At 34.4% G+C, this 15,936-nt stretch overlaps 1 protein-coding gene across 1 annotated transcript; it reads left to right on the top strand.

Annotated features, from left to right (window-relative positions):
* Positions 1 to 705: 705 nt before the first annotated feature.
* Positions 706 to 14,821, top strand: LOC133186774 (PDZ and LIM domain protein 1-like). Its single transcript, XM_061322079.1, has 3 exons — positions 706 to 1,120; positions 10,892 to 11,040; positions 14,162 to 14,821. Exons 1-3 carry the CDS (start codon positions 1,016 to 1,018, stop codon positions 14,238 to 14,240), a joined length of 333 nt encoding a protein of 110 aa, XP_061178063.1. The 5' UTR covers positions 706 to 1,015; the 3' UTR covers positions 14,241 to 14,821.
* The last annotated feature ends 1,115 nt before the right edge of the window (positions 14,822 to 15,936 follow it).

A 15,936-nucleotide genomic window follows, 5' to 3' on the forward strand; every position in this document is an offset into this window, starting at 1 on the left:
AAACAGAGATTGCTTGAGATCGAGGGTTTGTCCTGAGTTTGAACAAAGGTTGTTCTGGTAAGTTCAAGGTCACTAGCAGATAAAAAATTAATTTCTTGTCCATGCTATAATAACTTTGTAATATAAAATCGCTGGGAGCTCTTCCTTGATACAGAGATTGCTTATGATCCATAGCTGTGTCATGATCTTGATCCAAGGTCTCTCTGACAAGGTAAAGATCACTGGTAGAAAACTGCAAAATTCTTGTCCGGTTATAACTGAAAGATGATTAATAACCAGAGGATGTGTTAATTTTTACTCACTAAATTATAAAATATATTTTTATTTTGTTGTTAAATAAGAGCGCACTAAGAACTATAAATCTTCCATGGTGGAAATACGAAGTATTTCAAACTTCATTTTGACACGGTTTCAATTAAATAATATACGAGTTATTGTTCCTGGCTGAGGAGAGGATATCCTTAAAACCATTTTTACTACGTATATTATGTATATGTTAATGCTTTAATATAGGCAGCATACGTAGACACAAGCCCCATAAGCAGCGATGTGATTTGTGTTTCATTTATTGCATGAACATAAGGAAGGGGGGGGGGTCGTTATGAGAACACGTATTAAAATATATCTTTTGAACCTATACTTTGGATTACAGTTATAATCATTCAGTATTATTTTTTAATGTGTGTTTACAAATTTTGATAAATCCCTGATACCGTGACCCGTTCTGGGATCTCCTTTTATGGCACCTGCCGGAATTTATCGGAATGTGATAGAGATCCAACAATTGTTTACGTAGCGCCGTCTGCAGAATCTCACAGAGTAACATCTACTGTCGAAAACATCGCTTACCTGGGAGAACAATTTGTAGATCTAGGGAGGAGAGTGAGTTCTATTAATAACTCTCTGTATTCCTCCTCGACAATCCTACCTCGTAAAGTGCTGAATGTGAGGAGAAGCCTGGTTTCTTGGGAAAGGATTCCTTAATCATTGTGACAGTGGTCATTGTCTTGGGAAGATGACGACGATGAATATTCAGATGAGTAAGCAGAATGTGATGGAACCCTGGGGATTCCGGCTCCAGGGGGGTCAGGACTTCAGACAGCAGCTCACCATTAAAAAGGTCAGTGCTCAGATCAAAAGTACATTGTGCCCCCCTCCTCCTAATTTCCCACGTAAGTTAAGCGTATCGGAGGCATTTCAGCATTACCATGGTTACAAGCAATGTGTGGTCTGAGAGATTTTATAATCCGATAAAGATATTCAATCAAATAAATCTGAAATAATTCTATATGAACTACAACAAGCCTTCCCATTCCTGATTATTCAATGCTCCACTATTCAAAACTCGAAAATTCTTGATCCGCCACGCATGCAAGTACTAATGTACTAAAGCATAGTTCCTTGGTTAAATATTTATTTTAGGAAACATTTAAAATTGAAATTTTTTAAAAAGTATATTCCTCAGGATTTTTCCGTAGACATGTGAGTATTTGTTTTGATTGGAATGATTGATTCCTGACTCACCTGCTCATTAACGAGATGACACGGAACGCCTCTAATTACGACATCTGTAAGTGAGCCACGTGTTACCGCATCAGTGCGCGTGCTGAGCGCATTCCTGACGGATTGTTCTAGGAGATTGTTCTAATTATTGTATCATATGCAAAAGTTTATAACAGACTGCAGATCAGTTTAAAGTGTCTTTGCATTTTCATGATTTGTACTGTAGAATAGACACAACCATGGTGTTATCTAAATAAGTAATACAATCATTCTTTGCTTGTAAATGATGATATATAAAATATAATACATATGACATATAAAATACAACATAAATTACATTGTTATGATGATACATTTAATAATAACAGTAAAAATATGGGCTTTCTTTTCCAAAAAAACAAAAAACAAAATTTAAAATTTTTCGAAATCACATATCAGTCATGCACCGAAGAACTGCTTCTCTACACCCCCAGACCCCCTCAGGTACAGTATGAGGCAGACCAGTGCACTCGGAACACATGCCTGTTTGTTATCATTTGATTGATAAATCCCGACGTCTCAAGCACCATCCGCGTATCAATTTATCGCTATGCATTAGATAGAAAACATTCGCAATTTTTGTTTACATTCGGAAAAACGAAAAAGATCAAAAGATTAAGAAAATGTTTCAAACTAGAGTTAATGAGAATCGGTATACTATACTGGAATATGTCTGACAACAACACAAATGAAGATTTATTGCTGATCAGTTGTCTTCGATAATTCCTTGTAATAATTATACATTATTATTAAATACTGTTACTTATCGAAAGAAAATGGCTTGTTATTTGTTCCGGAGATTAATCAGAAAAACGGTCGTTCACAACTGTGTGAATGCGCGCACGCGTCACGCGCCCCTGGAAAAGCTCTCTGGAAGCTGGATCCGTGCCATTATTTCCCCCATGCAACGCGTGAAATTATTAAGAAATCTTGGGAGTATATATATAAACCTCCGACTGTGAAAGCCTTTGTCTATTAGCTTTTGTTGTATATCAACAAAGTCATACCAGAGCGCATAACGCCACTCTTTGCCAATGTTTGTACATCAGGCAGAATAAAGGTACATTGACCGTCTGATAAGGGAGATAACTTTTATAAAAATAATGATTGTAAGATAATGAAAACATATATTTAACCCCTACCAACTGTTCTTCATTGCATAATACTACTCGTTAATTGATAAATCAATGAACTAAGTTCAGATCATCGCTCTGATCATTCATATAATAATGCACACAATTACAGTAAACCATACGGAGTAAAATTTGATAGAAGTTAATTAATTGTCTTTCAACTTTCAGGTTTTTGTGAAAACTCAAGTGAGCTTTTCTAATCACTCATTGCCCGGCGTCCTTCCGTCTAGCTGTTTGTCTGTCCATCTGAAAACTTTTCACATTTTAAACTTCTTATGAACCAATGGGCCAATTTTAACCAAAGTTGGCACAAAGCATCTTTTGGTAAATGGGATTCTAAATTGTTCAAATAAAAGCTCAAGCCCGCTTCCAAGGGGAGACAATCAAGAAAAGTAAAAAAATAGGGTGGTGTCATCATGAACCACTGGGCCAAAAAAGGTGACGTTTATAGTGAACAAGCTTATTATGCATTGACGCTTACAGAGAATTTATTTCATTCCACATGGCTTTAAAACATATTATGAACTTTAACAATTATAAGAGAAGAGTTAAGATTTTAACGAAGCAAAATCGCTCGTCCTTGACACTTCGTTATAAGCGTGTTTTACTGTAAGACTTTTTAAATAAAAAATCTAAAGAAACACAACTATTACCATTAATTTGCAAACATTTCCATGCTGTGTTGATTTAACTGTGATCAACTCACATATATTTTTTTAAATAAAACTATACAAAATATATGTACATGTCTATAATGCTACTCATTGATCAGCAGTGCAAAGAAATATCTTACATGTAATAGATAAAAAAAATCAAATTATACAGAGACATGTTTATGGTTTCCTCTAATTTCCAGACGCGTGCCCTCTAGCGTTAATTCAGATTATGACTATTCTTTTTACATCGATGATCGTTCGTTTTCCAATTGAGTTTAAGCTGTTTGGTTATGTTTCAATATGTGTTTTTGCAAAATAGATTTTTCGTTTTGCAATAACGTCTTTTTTACCCTTTCCGCCGCCCATAAACATTGCATCAAAATAGAATTAATGAACTATTGGCTGCCTTCTACATATACTTTCATCCTCCAGCTTTATCCATACACTTCTAGGATAGAGAGGGTATTTATAGGCATTGTATGCCTGTTGCCCAATATAATTCAATATTTTGAATAAATATTGTTTAAACTTATACAAGAAATCATCCCATCTGTCAATAAAAGAACCCAGACCATATTTTATGTAATGCATTTTTTTTCTTGTTTCTTCTATTGGTTCATCGATCTTTGCTTTAAAAAAATTATAAATAATGAAATATAATAACAGTTTGCAGTAGAAATAAGGAATGAATACCATGAAGAATGCAGACAGTCAATTCTAGGGGATAACGGCATGTGCAATGACCCCCCCCCCTTTTAGGCCCTCTTAGAAAAAGTGAAAAAAATCTAACATGATTTACGTGATTTATACTTTTATGCTCCAAAGTGGTTTGGGTGGGAAGGGGGTTAGATTGATTTGGATACCTTCCGGATTTGACGTCAAATCACACTATAAGAAAATCCTCGTTAATCGTTGGGAAAATCCATGGAATAGGCTTGTGTTTGCTGTAATAAAAAAAAACTGTTGAGTGTAAATGTGAACAACCCTTATATACACTGCAAATTCATTTAATTACATCCAAAATTAATCTGAGAACCCAATGATTTTATATTTGAACACGTGTTATTAATTTTTCCATATCACACTTTACAAATTTTCTCTTTAAAAAATTACTAAATTACTTACTGTATAACACTTTAACCCTTTACTGTGAACACAAATTTAAATATAAATTTCAAGAAGAGGCATACTTATTTAATCAATATGAATTGCAATCTTTAGTGTGTACATATGTAGAAAAAATTAGAAAGAGTTGGGTTTAACATATTTTTTTATTACAAGACTATATTTGGTGTTTTCATAAAGTGGCAATTTCATTATTTTATATACAAAACTAGGTCTATTAGAAGTAATTTCACTTTGGTGGTGGTGGTGGTGGTGGTGGTGGGGGGTGTCGGGGGCATAACCTCACAGAATTTCAGAAAAAGTTCCTCGGTCGTATTTGAGTGGGTAAAACAGTAAATTATATGAAGCTATGTTTTCTAATGAATAGTATATACTAGCAAATTTATTGAGGGAACACTGACAAACTTTCTACAGACCTAAAAGTAACATATTTATATTTGTTTAAATCAAAACCCGAATTTTTTTTATCATTTATTTCTAATGTAGAGGAAATTAATGTGAATGTTTTAGAAATTGGACATGAACAATTTTGAAAACTATGGCCACCTTCAACTACATGTAATTGTTATTATTTAATTTTTTTTCATGTGATAAATGGTGCCCTTCTGTTCTTGAGAAGTTTTTTTTATAGATTTTTGCTAGATATTCTTATATAAAACTTGACGTCAAACGAAATCATGGTCAAGTTTTGTGATCATCTTTTCCCTATTTTCAACCATACTGCAGTATATCAACTTTTCAACTTAAGAAAATGATGTGTAAGCTACAGCCTTTTCGCCTATATGGAATATAACTAAAAACTTTCACGACCTTTTGTCGCCCTAGGCAAGCCTCAGGGGCAATGATCTGATCAAACTCATATTTAGGAAGCTTTCACGTAACTTGTATCTTTATGGGCAAGTGCTTATTGAGAAGATTTTCTTTTAAATAAGGCCATCTTTAAAAAATTGTTTGGTTGCCCTCTCCTTCTGGCTAAAAATGGCCCAACTCAAAACTTTTTAAGCTCCAAGAATCAATTATTTTTATGCATTCTGGGAAATAGATTTTTAAAAATTCTGCATTGAAATTGAAATTTTCTGGAGAAAAAAATTTACGACCCAATTTTTTCATCCTGAGTCGGGAGAGGGCAACGAACATTCTTTCAAAGTTGGCCTTACAAAACCTTTTGTTCCAATCTCCCTCTTAGAGTTGTCGTTCGTTCCTCTCTCAGACACCTATACAACGGGTTAACTAGCGTCGAGATATTTGACATAAAGTAAAAATCGTGATATTCCAAGGGTTAATTCAAATCAAACATATAGTTTCTATATCTACTTAATAAATATCTACCATTAGTGCAAGCATTTAATGATAATGAATTAAAGCAAACGTAATATTTATTTCTTGTGCTTATCACTGTGATACACGCGAGCCAATGACAGGAGTGAATGTATGAACCGATGGTAGAGAGTGCCTTTTTCGGTACGTTTGGTTGAAATTAATTGGTCCAATGGTTTGGTGAAGTCAAAAATGTTAAAGTTTACCGACGATAGACAGAATGCCTTTATAGGATTATCCAACATTTTTCTATCAAGGAACGATAAATGAACATAAAACATCAAAATGAAAAACGATGACAAATGTCGTATGTTAAAGGCCCTTTTTACACTGGTATGATACTTTTACATCGTTAGAGATTTTCACCTGTTAAATAAACGTCCATTTCCAATCAGTGGGTGATACTTTTCAGAATGATTATTTATAGCCCGTTTGAAAAAAAAAATGCTTTGCTTCCTGCTGTACGGTGAATTTCAATTAGGATAATGCGTCAGAATAATGCTATAAACATTAACATTTCTGAAGAACGAGGAGGACAAAAGTCATATAATCGTCATTTCCACCATTTAAAACAGTTACATGGACTTAGTCTTAATAACAGATGGAACAAAATAGAGAGAAATAAAAGTGACAGAGGAAATTGATTTAGCTCTGAAAAAGTAATTTGCAACCATTTCAAGATTCATCGGAAATGAGCCACGATTTCTTTGTTCTCCCTCATCTGTTTGACAGAACATCCTCAGTTCAAGGTCATATTCGGGATTTAATTTCATTTTTATTACGACCATAGCTGTTTCGGAAATTCCCAGGTAACAAATCGTCGTATGTGATTCTGGCTGTGAGTTCAGCCAGCAGTAATCTTATTTTTGGTAAAACCATTGTGATTATAATGTTCACATCTTTAAGCTATATATGAATGACTACTGCACAGGTTTCCTACGGGAATGACATGATAGATTAAATGAAATTATATAGTTCTGGAATCTTGCGCTTGTGCCTGATAAATAATAGATTTAAAAATATAACGCGATATACATATAAAACACTGAAAAACAAAATTACCTTCTGTCTCAAATGATCATTTCCAGTGCAATATAAAATCTGACCTCATCTTAAAAGAAACAAGATGTGTTTGTGAAACACTGATGCCCCCATATGGCAGCTTATGGTAAAGGTTAAAGTTTCTCAAATGCAAGTGAAACTCCAGGTCAAGAGATCAAAAATGTTGGTACCCAAAGAAAGGTCTTGTCTCTAGGAATATACATGGGAATTTGAAAGCCCCAGCACCAACTGTTCAGAAGTTATGGCCAAGGTTAAAGTTTTTTAAAAGTAAGTAGAACGTCAAAGGCAAGCTCAAATGGGTCCCTAAGGGAAGGTCTTGTTACAAGTGATACACATGTTCGTGAAATATGAAAGCCCTAGAACCAAACGTTCACAAGTTATGGTCAGGGTTAAAGTTTTTTAAAAGTAGGTCAAATTCCAAGGTCAAGGTTAATGCTAAAAGTGTTGGTATCAAAAGGAAATGCACATGTGAAGTATGAAAGCCCTAGCACTAAATGTTTAAAAGTTATGGCCAAAATTAGTTTTTCAAAAGTAGGTCAAACTGAAAGGTCAAGGTCAAAGGGTCAAAGTTGTTGGTATCCAAAGGAAGTTTTTGTCACAAGCTTCAAATATATGAAGTATGAAAGATCTAGCACCAACCGTTCAAAAGGTATGGCCAAGTTTAAAGTTTTTCAAAAGTAGGTCAAACTCCTAGGTCAAGGTCAAAGGGTCAAAGTGGTTGGTATCCAAAGAAAGGTCTTGTCAGAAGGATTACATATATAAAGCATGAAAGCCCTAGCACCAATTGTTCAGTTATGGCCAAATTTAAAGTTTTTCAAAAGTAGGTCAAACTCTTAGATCAAGGTCAAAAGGTCAAAGTTGTTGGTATCCAAAGGAAGGTCTTATCACAAGGGATACACATGTGAAATATGAAAGCCCTAGCATCAACTGTTCAAAAGTTATGGTCAAGGTTAAAGTTTTTCAAAAGTAGGTCAAACTCCAAGGTCAAGGTCAAAGGGTCAAAGTGGTTGATATTTAAAGGGTCAAACCCCAAGGTCAAAAGGTCAACTATGATGGTACCCAAAGAAAGGTCTTATCACAAGGAATACGGACGGACAGGACAGGACAAAAACTATATACCCCCGAATATTCGATACGGGGACATAAAAATCATTAAACATTAAAGTTTTATCCTTTCTAAATCATGAGTGTGACCTCCTTTTCGAAGACGTAAGTTTGGAGAGAAAAATACTTTGTTTATCGAACCTGATTTAAAGACCAAACTGGTTAATTCGCATCTTGTTAAATTTGGATCATGGCATAGGCTCCACATTTATAATTGAGATAATTTGAATTTATATGTATTATAAAAGAACTTTTAAGTTATTTAAAATGTTAAACCCATTGAAGGCTTTTAATTTTTTGACTGTAAATGCATTTACCGATTGACTTGTCAATTATAACGATACCTATTAAATCTTCATAACTACATCTTGTGTAAGCTGTCGAAATGGAGCTTTCTGATTGAAAAAAAAAAATAAACAGACAAACCAGAGAACTATAGATCCATGCATTGTAAAAACCTTCGATTTACGGCGACACTTTTTTGTCCCTCGCTTCGGGTATTATTTCTTGTATTATTTATGTTTCCCTGCTTAAGGATGATATAATTTAATCAACCCTATTTTACTTGTATTCCTTATACTTTATTTACCTTTCAACGATTACAAACAGCCCAATATAACCCTGGAATGTCAGCTTTCCACCAATCCATGAAATATGGAGATATCGAACAGTATTCAAGCTCAAAGTCTATTAAAACTATAAAAATCGGGAGCAGAGCAAACACGGACCTTCAAAAATATCAGAGGTGGGATCAGGTGCCAGGGAGGATTGAGCATCCCCTGCCGACCGGTCACATCCGCCCTGTGCTCCTTGTCATGATCTGAAAACTCCGTCGACAATCCAGTGTGTAAATAATGGCGTAACAATTTGTATGAAAAACGTCAGTCAGCATATGATTTAATAATAAGTTGTATTTGCTGAGAAGGTCATTGTATCGACCATAGAACTTACGAAATGATGACTTTAAACGAGGCTGTTGAGATTCTTGTTTCATCAACCTGTTTGTCAATAACTTACCTCGTTTTAGGAATTGTTCAAACGTAGAGCATTCTCTGGCGTATCCAATCAAATGATAGATACACACCCCATATGCAGGTGATGAGGGTGTATTGCTGCATAAGTAAGGGAAGTTGACGATTTAAAAGTTAAAGTCATCACGTTTATCATTAAGCTTTGTTGTTAGATTACCATTAACGTCTTTTTCTAGTAAAATATCCAAATATGAAGCAGATGTGTCAGACTCTGTGGTATCTTTTATTTTAAGCTCACTGGGATATATCGTGTTCACATCTGAATGGAAATAACTATTGTTAATTGATAATACGTCTTCGATATATCTAAATGTCCAGTTGAAGGCCACAGCAAGAGATTTCTTTTTCTCATGTATAAGATTTAGAATAAATTCTGCTTCATATGAATACAAAAATAGGTCTTCTAGCAACGGGGCGCAATTTGTACCCATGGGAATTCCAACAGATTGTTGGAAGACCTGGTATCCAAAAACCACATAAATATTATCAATAAGAAACTCAAGCATCTTTTTAATGTCAACTTCAGAGTATTTGTGTGTACAATGTGTACAAGTGGTTTTTTTTAACAAAATAGTGTTGCAAATGACCAATGACAAGGTAAGTAAATTAAAGAGTTCCATTTTTATTAAAAAAGCAGCTGTTGATGATGTCAAAAAGCCCGAAATTTAATTTATTATTTGGAATGGTTGTATACAGAGTTGAAAAGTCGTAAGTTTTTATGTTATTGATTTTGGTAAAATTTTGTGATTTCAAATTTTCCAAAAGTTCCTTGGAATTTTTAAGTATCCACATCTGGTTTACACCACTTCTCGAATATATTGTTGAAAAGTACTCCTGAAGTTTCTCCTTTACTGCTGTTGATAGCGAGCGCAGCGAGCGGCGCGAAGCGCCGCTCGTCACTGCGAGCTCTAACGACAACACCTGGGCGAAGAGAAAATTCGGACTACTGCACATTTATGCAATACAATTTTTTCCCGCATCAATTCTGGACCCACAATGTATCGCTTGTTGTTCTCGCGACTAACTTCGTTCGCGCGGTAACAACAACTAAAAATTCACAAAAGATAAACTCGCCCTAATTTAATGGATATATATTGAATACAGATAGTAGATTACGTTCTTTGTTAAAATTTTCGCACTTTTCAAACTTCGTTGATGGAAATGCAGCTAACATACGACCTCATGTGTCATCACGTTCTAGACGTTCCAAATGTCTCGTACGGTTTGAAGAGGCGGATCTTAAAATTAATTATTAACAATGCGCTCGCCCCAACGGTCGCACCGTCAACATATTATTTTATGTGATGGGTTTATGCTTAAATAACACCCCCTAAAGGTAAATAAAGATCATAAATAAGAGTGAAAACAGATACCATACTTCAAGAAATGCATATACTTTAGAGTAACACCCAAATCGAGAGCCAAAAAACGTCGCCGTAAAGCGAAGGTTTTTGTAGCTCTCTGGTTTGCCTGTCCGAATTTTCTCAACCAGAGAGCTACAGTTGTGCAACTAAATCTAGTGTGACCTTTGAACTATTTTTGTTTCCTTATTTGGTTATCATTACTTTAGAAAGAGTGACAAATAAGGTGATTTAGAAGATATACGGATGGCAATGAAAACAATGCGTCTTTTTGTTTTTATTTATATCTATAAATGTATCAAATTTGACCCAGATGTAGGATAATTATGATAACTGTAAGATTGAAATATAATTAGGAAGGGCGAATTAAACGATTTTTATCGAATTACTGTATCCTCATCCTCGCATGCCAATTATTACCAAGTTTTCATTAAAAAACATCTTATTCCTTAATACACATTTATATAGGGATTGTCCCTGGTTAACCCGTGGTTACATCTTGATTTACCAGTTGTTTTTCTTATTGTATTTAAATAACTGTGTTAATATCATTACTTTAGGTACAGCCTAATAGTCCTTGTGCCGGTCGACTGTCTGCGGGGGACTCGGTGCTGGGTATTAATAACTACGACTCAAGACAACTTACGCATGCGCAGGCACAGAACCTGATCCGACAAAGCGGAAATAACTTACAGCTCACAGTACTCAGGTAATGTTTTGTTTCTTTCCGGATGATATTTTCATCTCGTACTTCACGTCATTAATACAATAGATATGTTCACTTCTTATATGTAATGGAAAAAAGTAGAACAGAAATTCACACAGTTATCATTTAAATAAAAAAATGTTAATGTAGTAGCACTGGGTCTTGGGTCAATCTGACCGCAAAAATATAGTACATGTATATAGTAGTATAATAGGGGGGAAGAAACGATCCGCCATTAAATCCGATTCCCTTAAACTGAGATGAACACTTTTTTTCTTATATTCTTTAAGCTTTATTAGTAAGAGACCAGAAGAGCCTATGCATTGGTAAAGCGTCCGTCCGCCTGTCTATCAACAATTTTTCAAAACGCTTTTCCTCCTACAGTTTTGGTTCAAGTTCAATAAGACTTGGTACACAAGTACACTACACAATGATACATAATTCTTTGTTTCAGCTTTTGATTTCGACAAATGATGTTGCCATGTTTAATAAGAATAAAAATTTCTTTGAAATTCTTTCAAAACACTACTCCTCCTACAGTTTTGGTCCAATTTCAATAAGACTTGGTAAATAAGAAGACTAGGATACATACTTCTAATTGATCTAATTTCGTTTCGACAAAAGGTGTTGCAAGGGGTACTGAAAATAGATATTTCTTCGAATTCTTTTACATTGCTACTCCTAAAGTTTTGATGTGATTTGACCTTTTACACAAGTGGACTATAGATATATTTCTTCATTATAGAATAGCATTCATTTCTAACGCAGAGCCCAGGGGCCCGTTGTACAAAAGAACTTACGACTAAGACTAAAATTTAATTCTGCTGATAACTTTCTATTTTACATTGAACTGAAAATGGTCTGAATCTTTTTGAAAAGAAATTATGAAGACATTTTTATGCTAGCAATTTTAAAACAGAATAATTAATTTTGCAAGATTTTACAGTCAACTTAAGTTTTTAGTCTTATATAGTCGTAAGTTCTTTTGTAAAAAGGGCCCTTGATATTTAATGGCATAAACATATAATATATAAAATTGCAGATAAAACAACAGACAATATACGATAAACAATGAAGAGTTAGTATACACCAGTAAAGCATCAGTCTTGTCCATGACTTCTGGTTTTCTAAGCAGTTGTTGGGGTTCTATGAAACTTCGACCATGATAATGATTCAGAATTAAATTATTGGGATGAATACCACTTACAATTTTATGTAGTCATGTGTACCACTTCTCACCAATTAATTGCTAGTGTTCTTGAGTGCTAGCAACTACAGTGTACGTTAGTCTTTTTCACTGGAATACACATGCTCCAATTCATGGAAGGACATTCTTGGTATAGAAAAACTGTACCGTGTAAGCTTTATTTTATCATCTCTTGAAAAGACAAATGATCTGAAGTTTTGCGTTTTGTTGCCCTACCTGTACGAAAATAATAGTAACTTAGACCCTTGATGTCAAAATTGTACACGTCACTTATTTCCAAAAATACATGTATGATAAAAATCTACATTACTAGTCTCCTTCAACTGACGTTCGGCCGTCTCGGTAAATCTCTGACGAGATTTACAGAGACAGCCGAGCGTCTTGTAGAACGACTACTACCCTCAATTATTTTCCCAGTTGCCCCAGAAGATGCAGTTGCTACAAAATAGTAGGTCACACTGCAATAATTATTTCAAACTAGGTACTCATTAGTTCCCCCAATCTCTGGACATAATTATATTTTCATATATATCCTCAACATTTGAGGTACAGTGAACTACAGAATACGTTAAACACATTAATACCATTGCTGACGTGAAGCCCCGCCTTCCAGCGTAACAACACGAAACAACAGTCAACATTGCTTGACGACGGGTGATATTCCAAAAATGTTGAATGCGCACAATGTATGCTTGCACGGTTCAGTGTTATATGTATTTCTCTAATACATTCAGTATAATATTTAAAAATTGCATGTAGTAAGGGATATATTGAAAAAAAAATTCACCCCGTGGAAAACCATTGTTTACCTCGGTTGCACCTCAGTTAACAGTGGTTTTCTTAGGGTGAAAATTTCAATGTTACATAAAGTATTTATATAATTTGTTATAACAGGCAATAAGGGATGGATAACAATCAAATGATCGCGGATAGACAAAAAAAAATACATGCAAGACAATTGCCAGTCATATGCACAACTGCACAACAAGAAATAACTGATTATAAACGAACTATACTAGCATTTGATAGTATACAAAGAACTGTGGATAATAAGACATTATCAGAAACAACAGATATAAATCAATAGAAGAAATAATCGAGAGCAAAAAACAACTGACAACACTGATTACTTATGTTATATATGAACTAAACAAAATAACACACAAACATCAAATTGATTGTTGTTTTTACGTCCCTAACGAGATTTTTTCACTAATATGAGATGTCACCATATACCAATGAAGGGCTTCTAATTTAATTAGACCTTTACTTTGCATTCAGTTCATTTAGCAGAAAGGATTCTTTATCATGCCAACGCCTACCGTGAGACGGTAAGGCTCGGTTTTTAAGATCTCATTCGAAAGACTCGTGACTTTCACATTTAATGCATTCGGCAAAGAAACATTTACTACCTATGTTAAGCGTAGGTAGGGGCGGGGAACTAGAATCGAACCAGTCACCTCCCGATCCAAAAGTGAATGCCTACCACTAGAATATCCGATAGCGGATAACATCTGACAAAAATGTAGACTACAGAATATTACTGACAACATACAATAACTGCAAATTAACAAAAACACGACTATTAACAACAGAAAATAATTGTTAACATTCATCGAGATCAGATAACTTTTTTCATAAAGTGAGAACAACAAGGAACAACAGACAATAACTGAGAACACGTAATAACTCATATAAAAAATAACAATAAATAATCGTTGACAAATAAGACGAATAAAAAATTAACCACAGAGAGAAAACAGCAAGATTCATCCGACAACAGGTGTTCCCAGCTTTTACATCTCAGAATACATTACAATAGCTCTAGCAGGACAGACAACAATAGGCAATCAATTAAATAATATTGATATTAGAATATTTCAAAATTTATCACTTGACGTATATTTTATATTTCAGAAACCAGAGCGGACTTGAAAGGATCGATTCCCTAAAGCCTAAGGGACCTGTTAAATTTTCACCTTGGAGACAACAATAGAGTAAGAAGTCAAGGTGCGTGGTAGCGCCTGTGTTCGGAAGAAAGGATGTTCAGGGGTTGTGTACTGTGTATGCAAGCACCAAAGCGTGCCAAATAAACAACATAACGGTACTGGAAACACAGACCTTTCCTTTCAAGCATTCATTACATGTTTAGTTTCATTTCCCCCTTTGTTTGGTCGTTTTTATGTGATTTTTTATTTAAGTTTATGAAAGTGTTTATTAAGTTGAAAAAGAATAATGATAATTTTTTTTATTTTATTCATTTGCAAAAAAACCAGGATAATAACTTCTTGAAGAGAAATTTGTTTTTTAAAACCTAACATAAATTCTGCTTATTGTTTACAGTGTGCGAGTTTCTAACGATGTTTTACTGACTGTATTTATGACGTCATCTAGGGATCTGTAGATAACTCTAGAGAAACCGTCTTTAGCTATTCTTGTTGGATACAACAGGCCGATTATGTGCAATATGAGAAAATTTTTGTTCACAGAGTGCTATTTCATTCTGAATTTCATGTTTGTACATATTGATGATATTTATAGGAGAGTTTTCTTAATAAAATGAAATAACTTTTTCAACAGACCAGCAATTATAAAGAGAACTGTTATATAATATAGCTTTAAAGTTGGTTTTTAAGTCCTTGAAGTTTTTCTGTTGTTTCTTCCTGAAAGTTACTCAGGTCATTATCTTCGAAAGTAACTCCATTGCAAGACCCTGACATTAACTTGTCCTTTTATTCTGCAAAGATGGAACAATTTGGTTACGAAGTTTTTTAAACATCAAAACCTTTTTATTTTATCATTTTTTCCCCAAAGATTAAAACAATGCCTTCACCCAATTTTCGAACACAGTCCTTATTTGTATTTATCCCTATCCATGTGATATATGCAACAACGGAAAAAAATTACAATCTTGTTTTATTTTCTAGAAAATCATTTATTCTGTCTGAAATTAACGCTCCCTTACACTACATTATACATGTAAATGTACAGTTCCTTGTCTATTCAAGCAAACTCCGTAACATACAAATTTCCGAGTACAATCTCCTTCACAGGGAGAAACAAAATAATTCCCGTGTTTCCAAAACACACAATAAGCCAATGATGGCAATGAGCCTTTCAGTACCACATTCACTTTGTCTGCTATTTCATTGTACTCGAAATTAACGTTAAAACTTGACAATAATTTGCAGACAATTTTTTTTCGAAACAAATCGGCAATTCATCAACCGTATTATAGCTGAAGTTTTTTGCGGCTAAAAATGGGGGATTGTACTTAGTCTAGCAATTATATCGTTAGTTATTCCCTAGTTATTAAAACAACTGTTTCGGGGCCTAAAGCAATTTTTCTTATATTCTTAAATCTTATATCGTAACCCTTCCTTCCACCTTCACACCTGTATACTAAACGATATGCATTCTTTCAAGATCAAGACTTTTTAAATATCTAATATCAATATCGTCAGCATATTTTAAAAGTTCGTGAAAACAAGGCACAATTGAGTGACCTAGAATGACAACTGAATTTTGCCCATCGAAAACATGATGAAATAATTTTTGTCACCAAATATATTTGATAACAAATAACTCACAGACTTGAAGCAACGTCCGCCCTCTAAGGCTGTAGGTAGAGGATGAATGAAGCCTTGTTTCCTGGCTTATCCTTGCCAAAGCAAGGCCTAGTGTCGTGGAGT

This window comes from Saccostrea echinata, unplaced genomic scaffold (genome assembly GCF_033153115.1).
Source record: "Saccostrea echinata isolate AGI-Se365-2 ecotype Australia unplaced genomic scaffold, CSIRO_AGI_Sech_v1 ptg000014l, whole genome shotgun sequence".
Classification (NCBI taxonomy): Eukaryota; Metazoa; Mollusca; class Bivalvia; order Ostreida; family Ostreidae; genus Saccostrea; species Saccostrea echinata.

What these genes read in the sequence shown, in the direction of transcription:
- LOC133186774 (XM_061322079.1), top strand. Translation starts at nt 1,016, where the DNA reads ATGACGACGATGAATATTCAGATGAGTAAGCAGAATGTGATGGAACCC. An exon ending in AGCAGCTCACCATTAAAAAG is followed by an intron (nt 1,121 to 10,891) that starts GTCAGTGCTCAG and finishes TCATTACTTTAG; the next exon opens with GTACAGCCTAATAGTCCTTG. An exon ending in TTACAGCTCACAGTACTCAG is followed by an intron (nt 11,041 to 14,161) that starts GTAATGTTTTGT and finishes TTTATATTTCAG; the next exon opens with AAACCAGAGCGGACTTGAAA.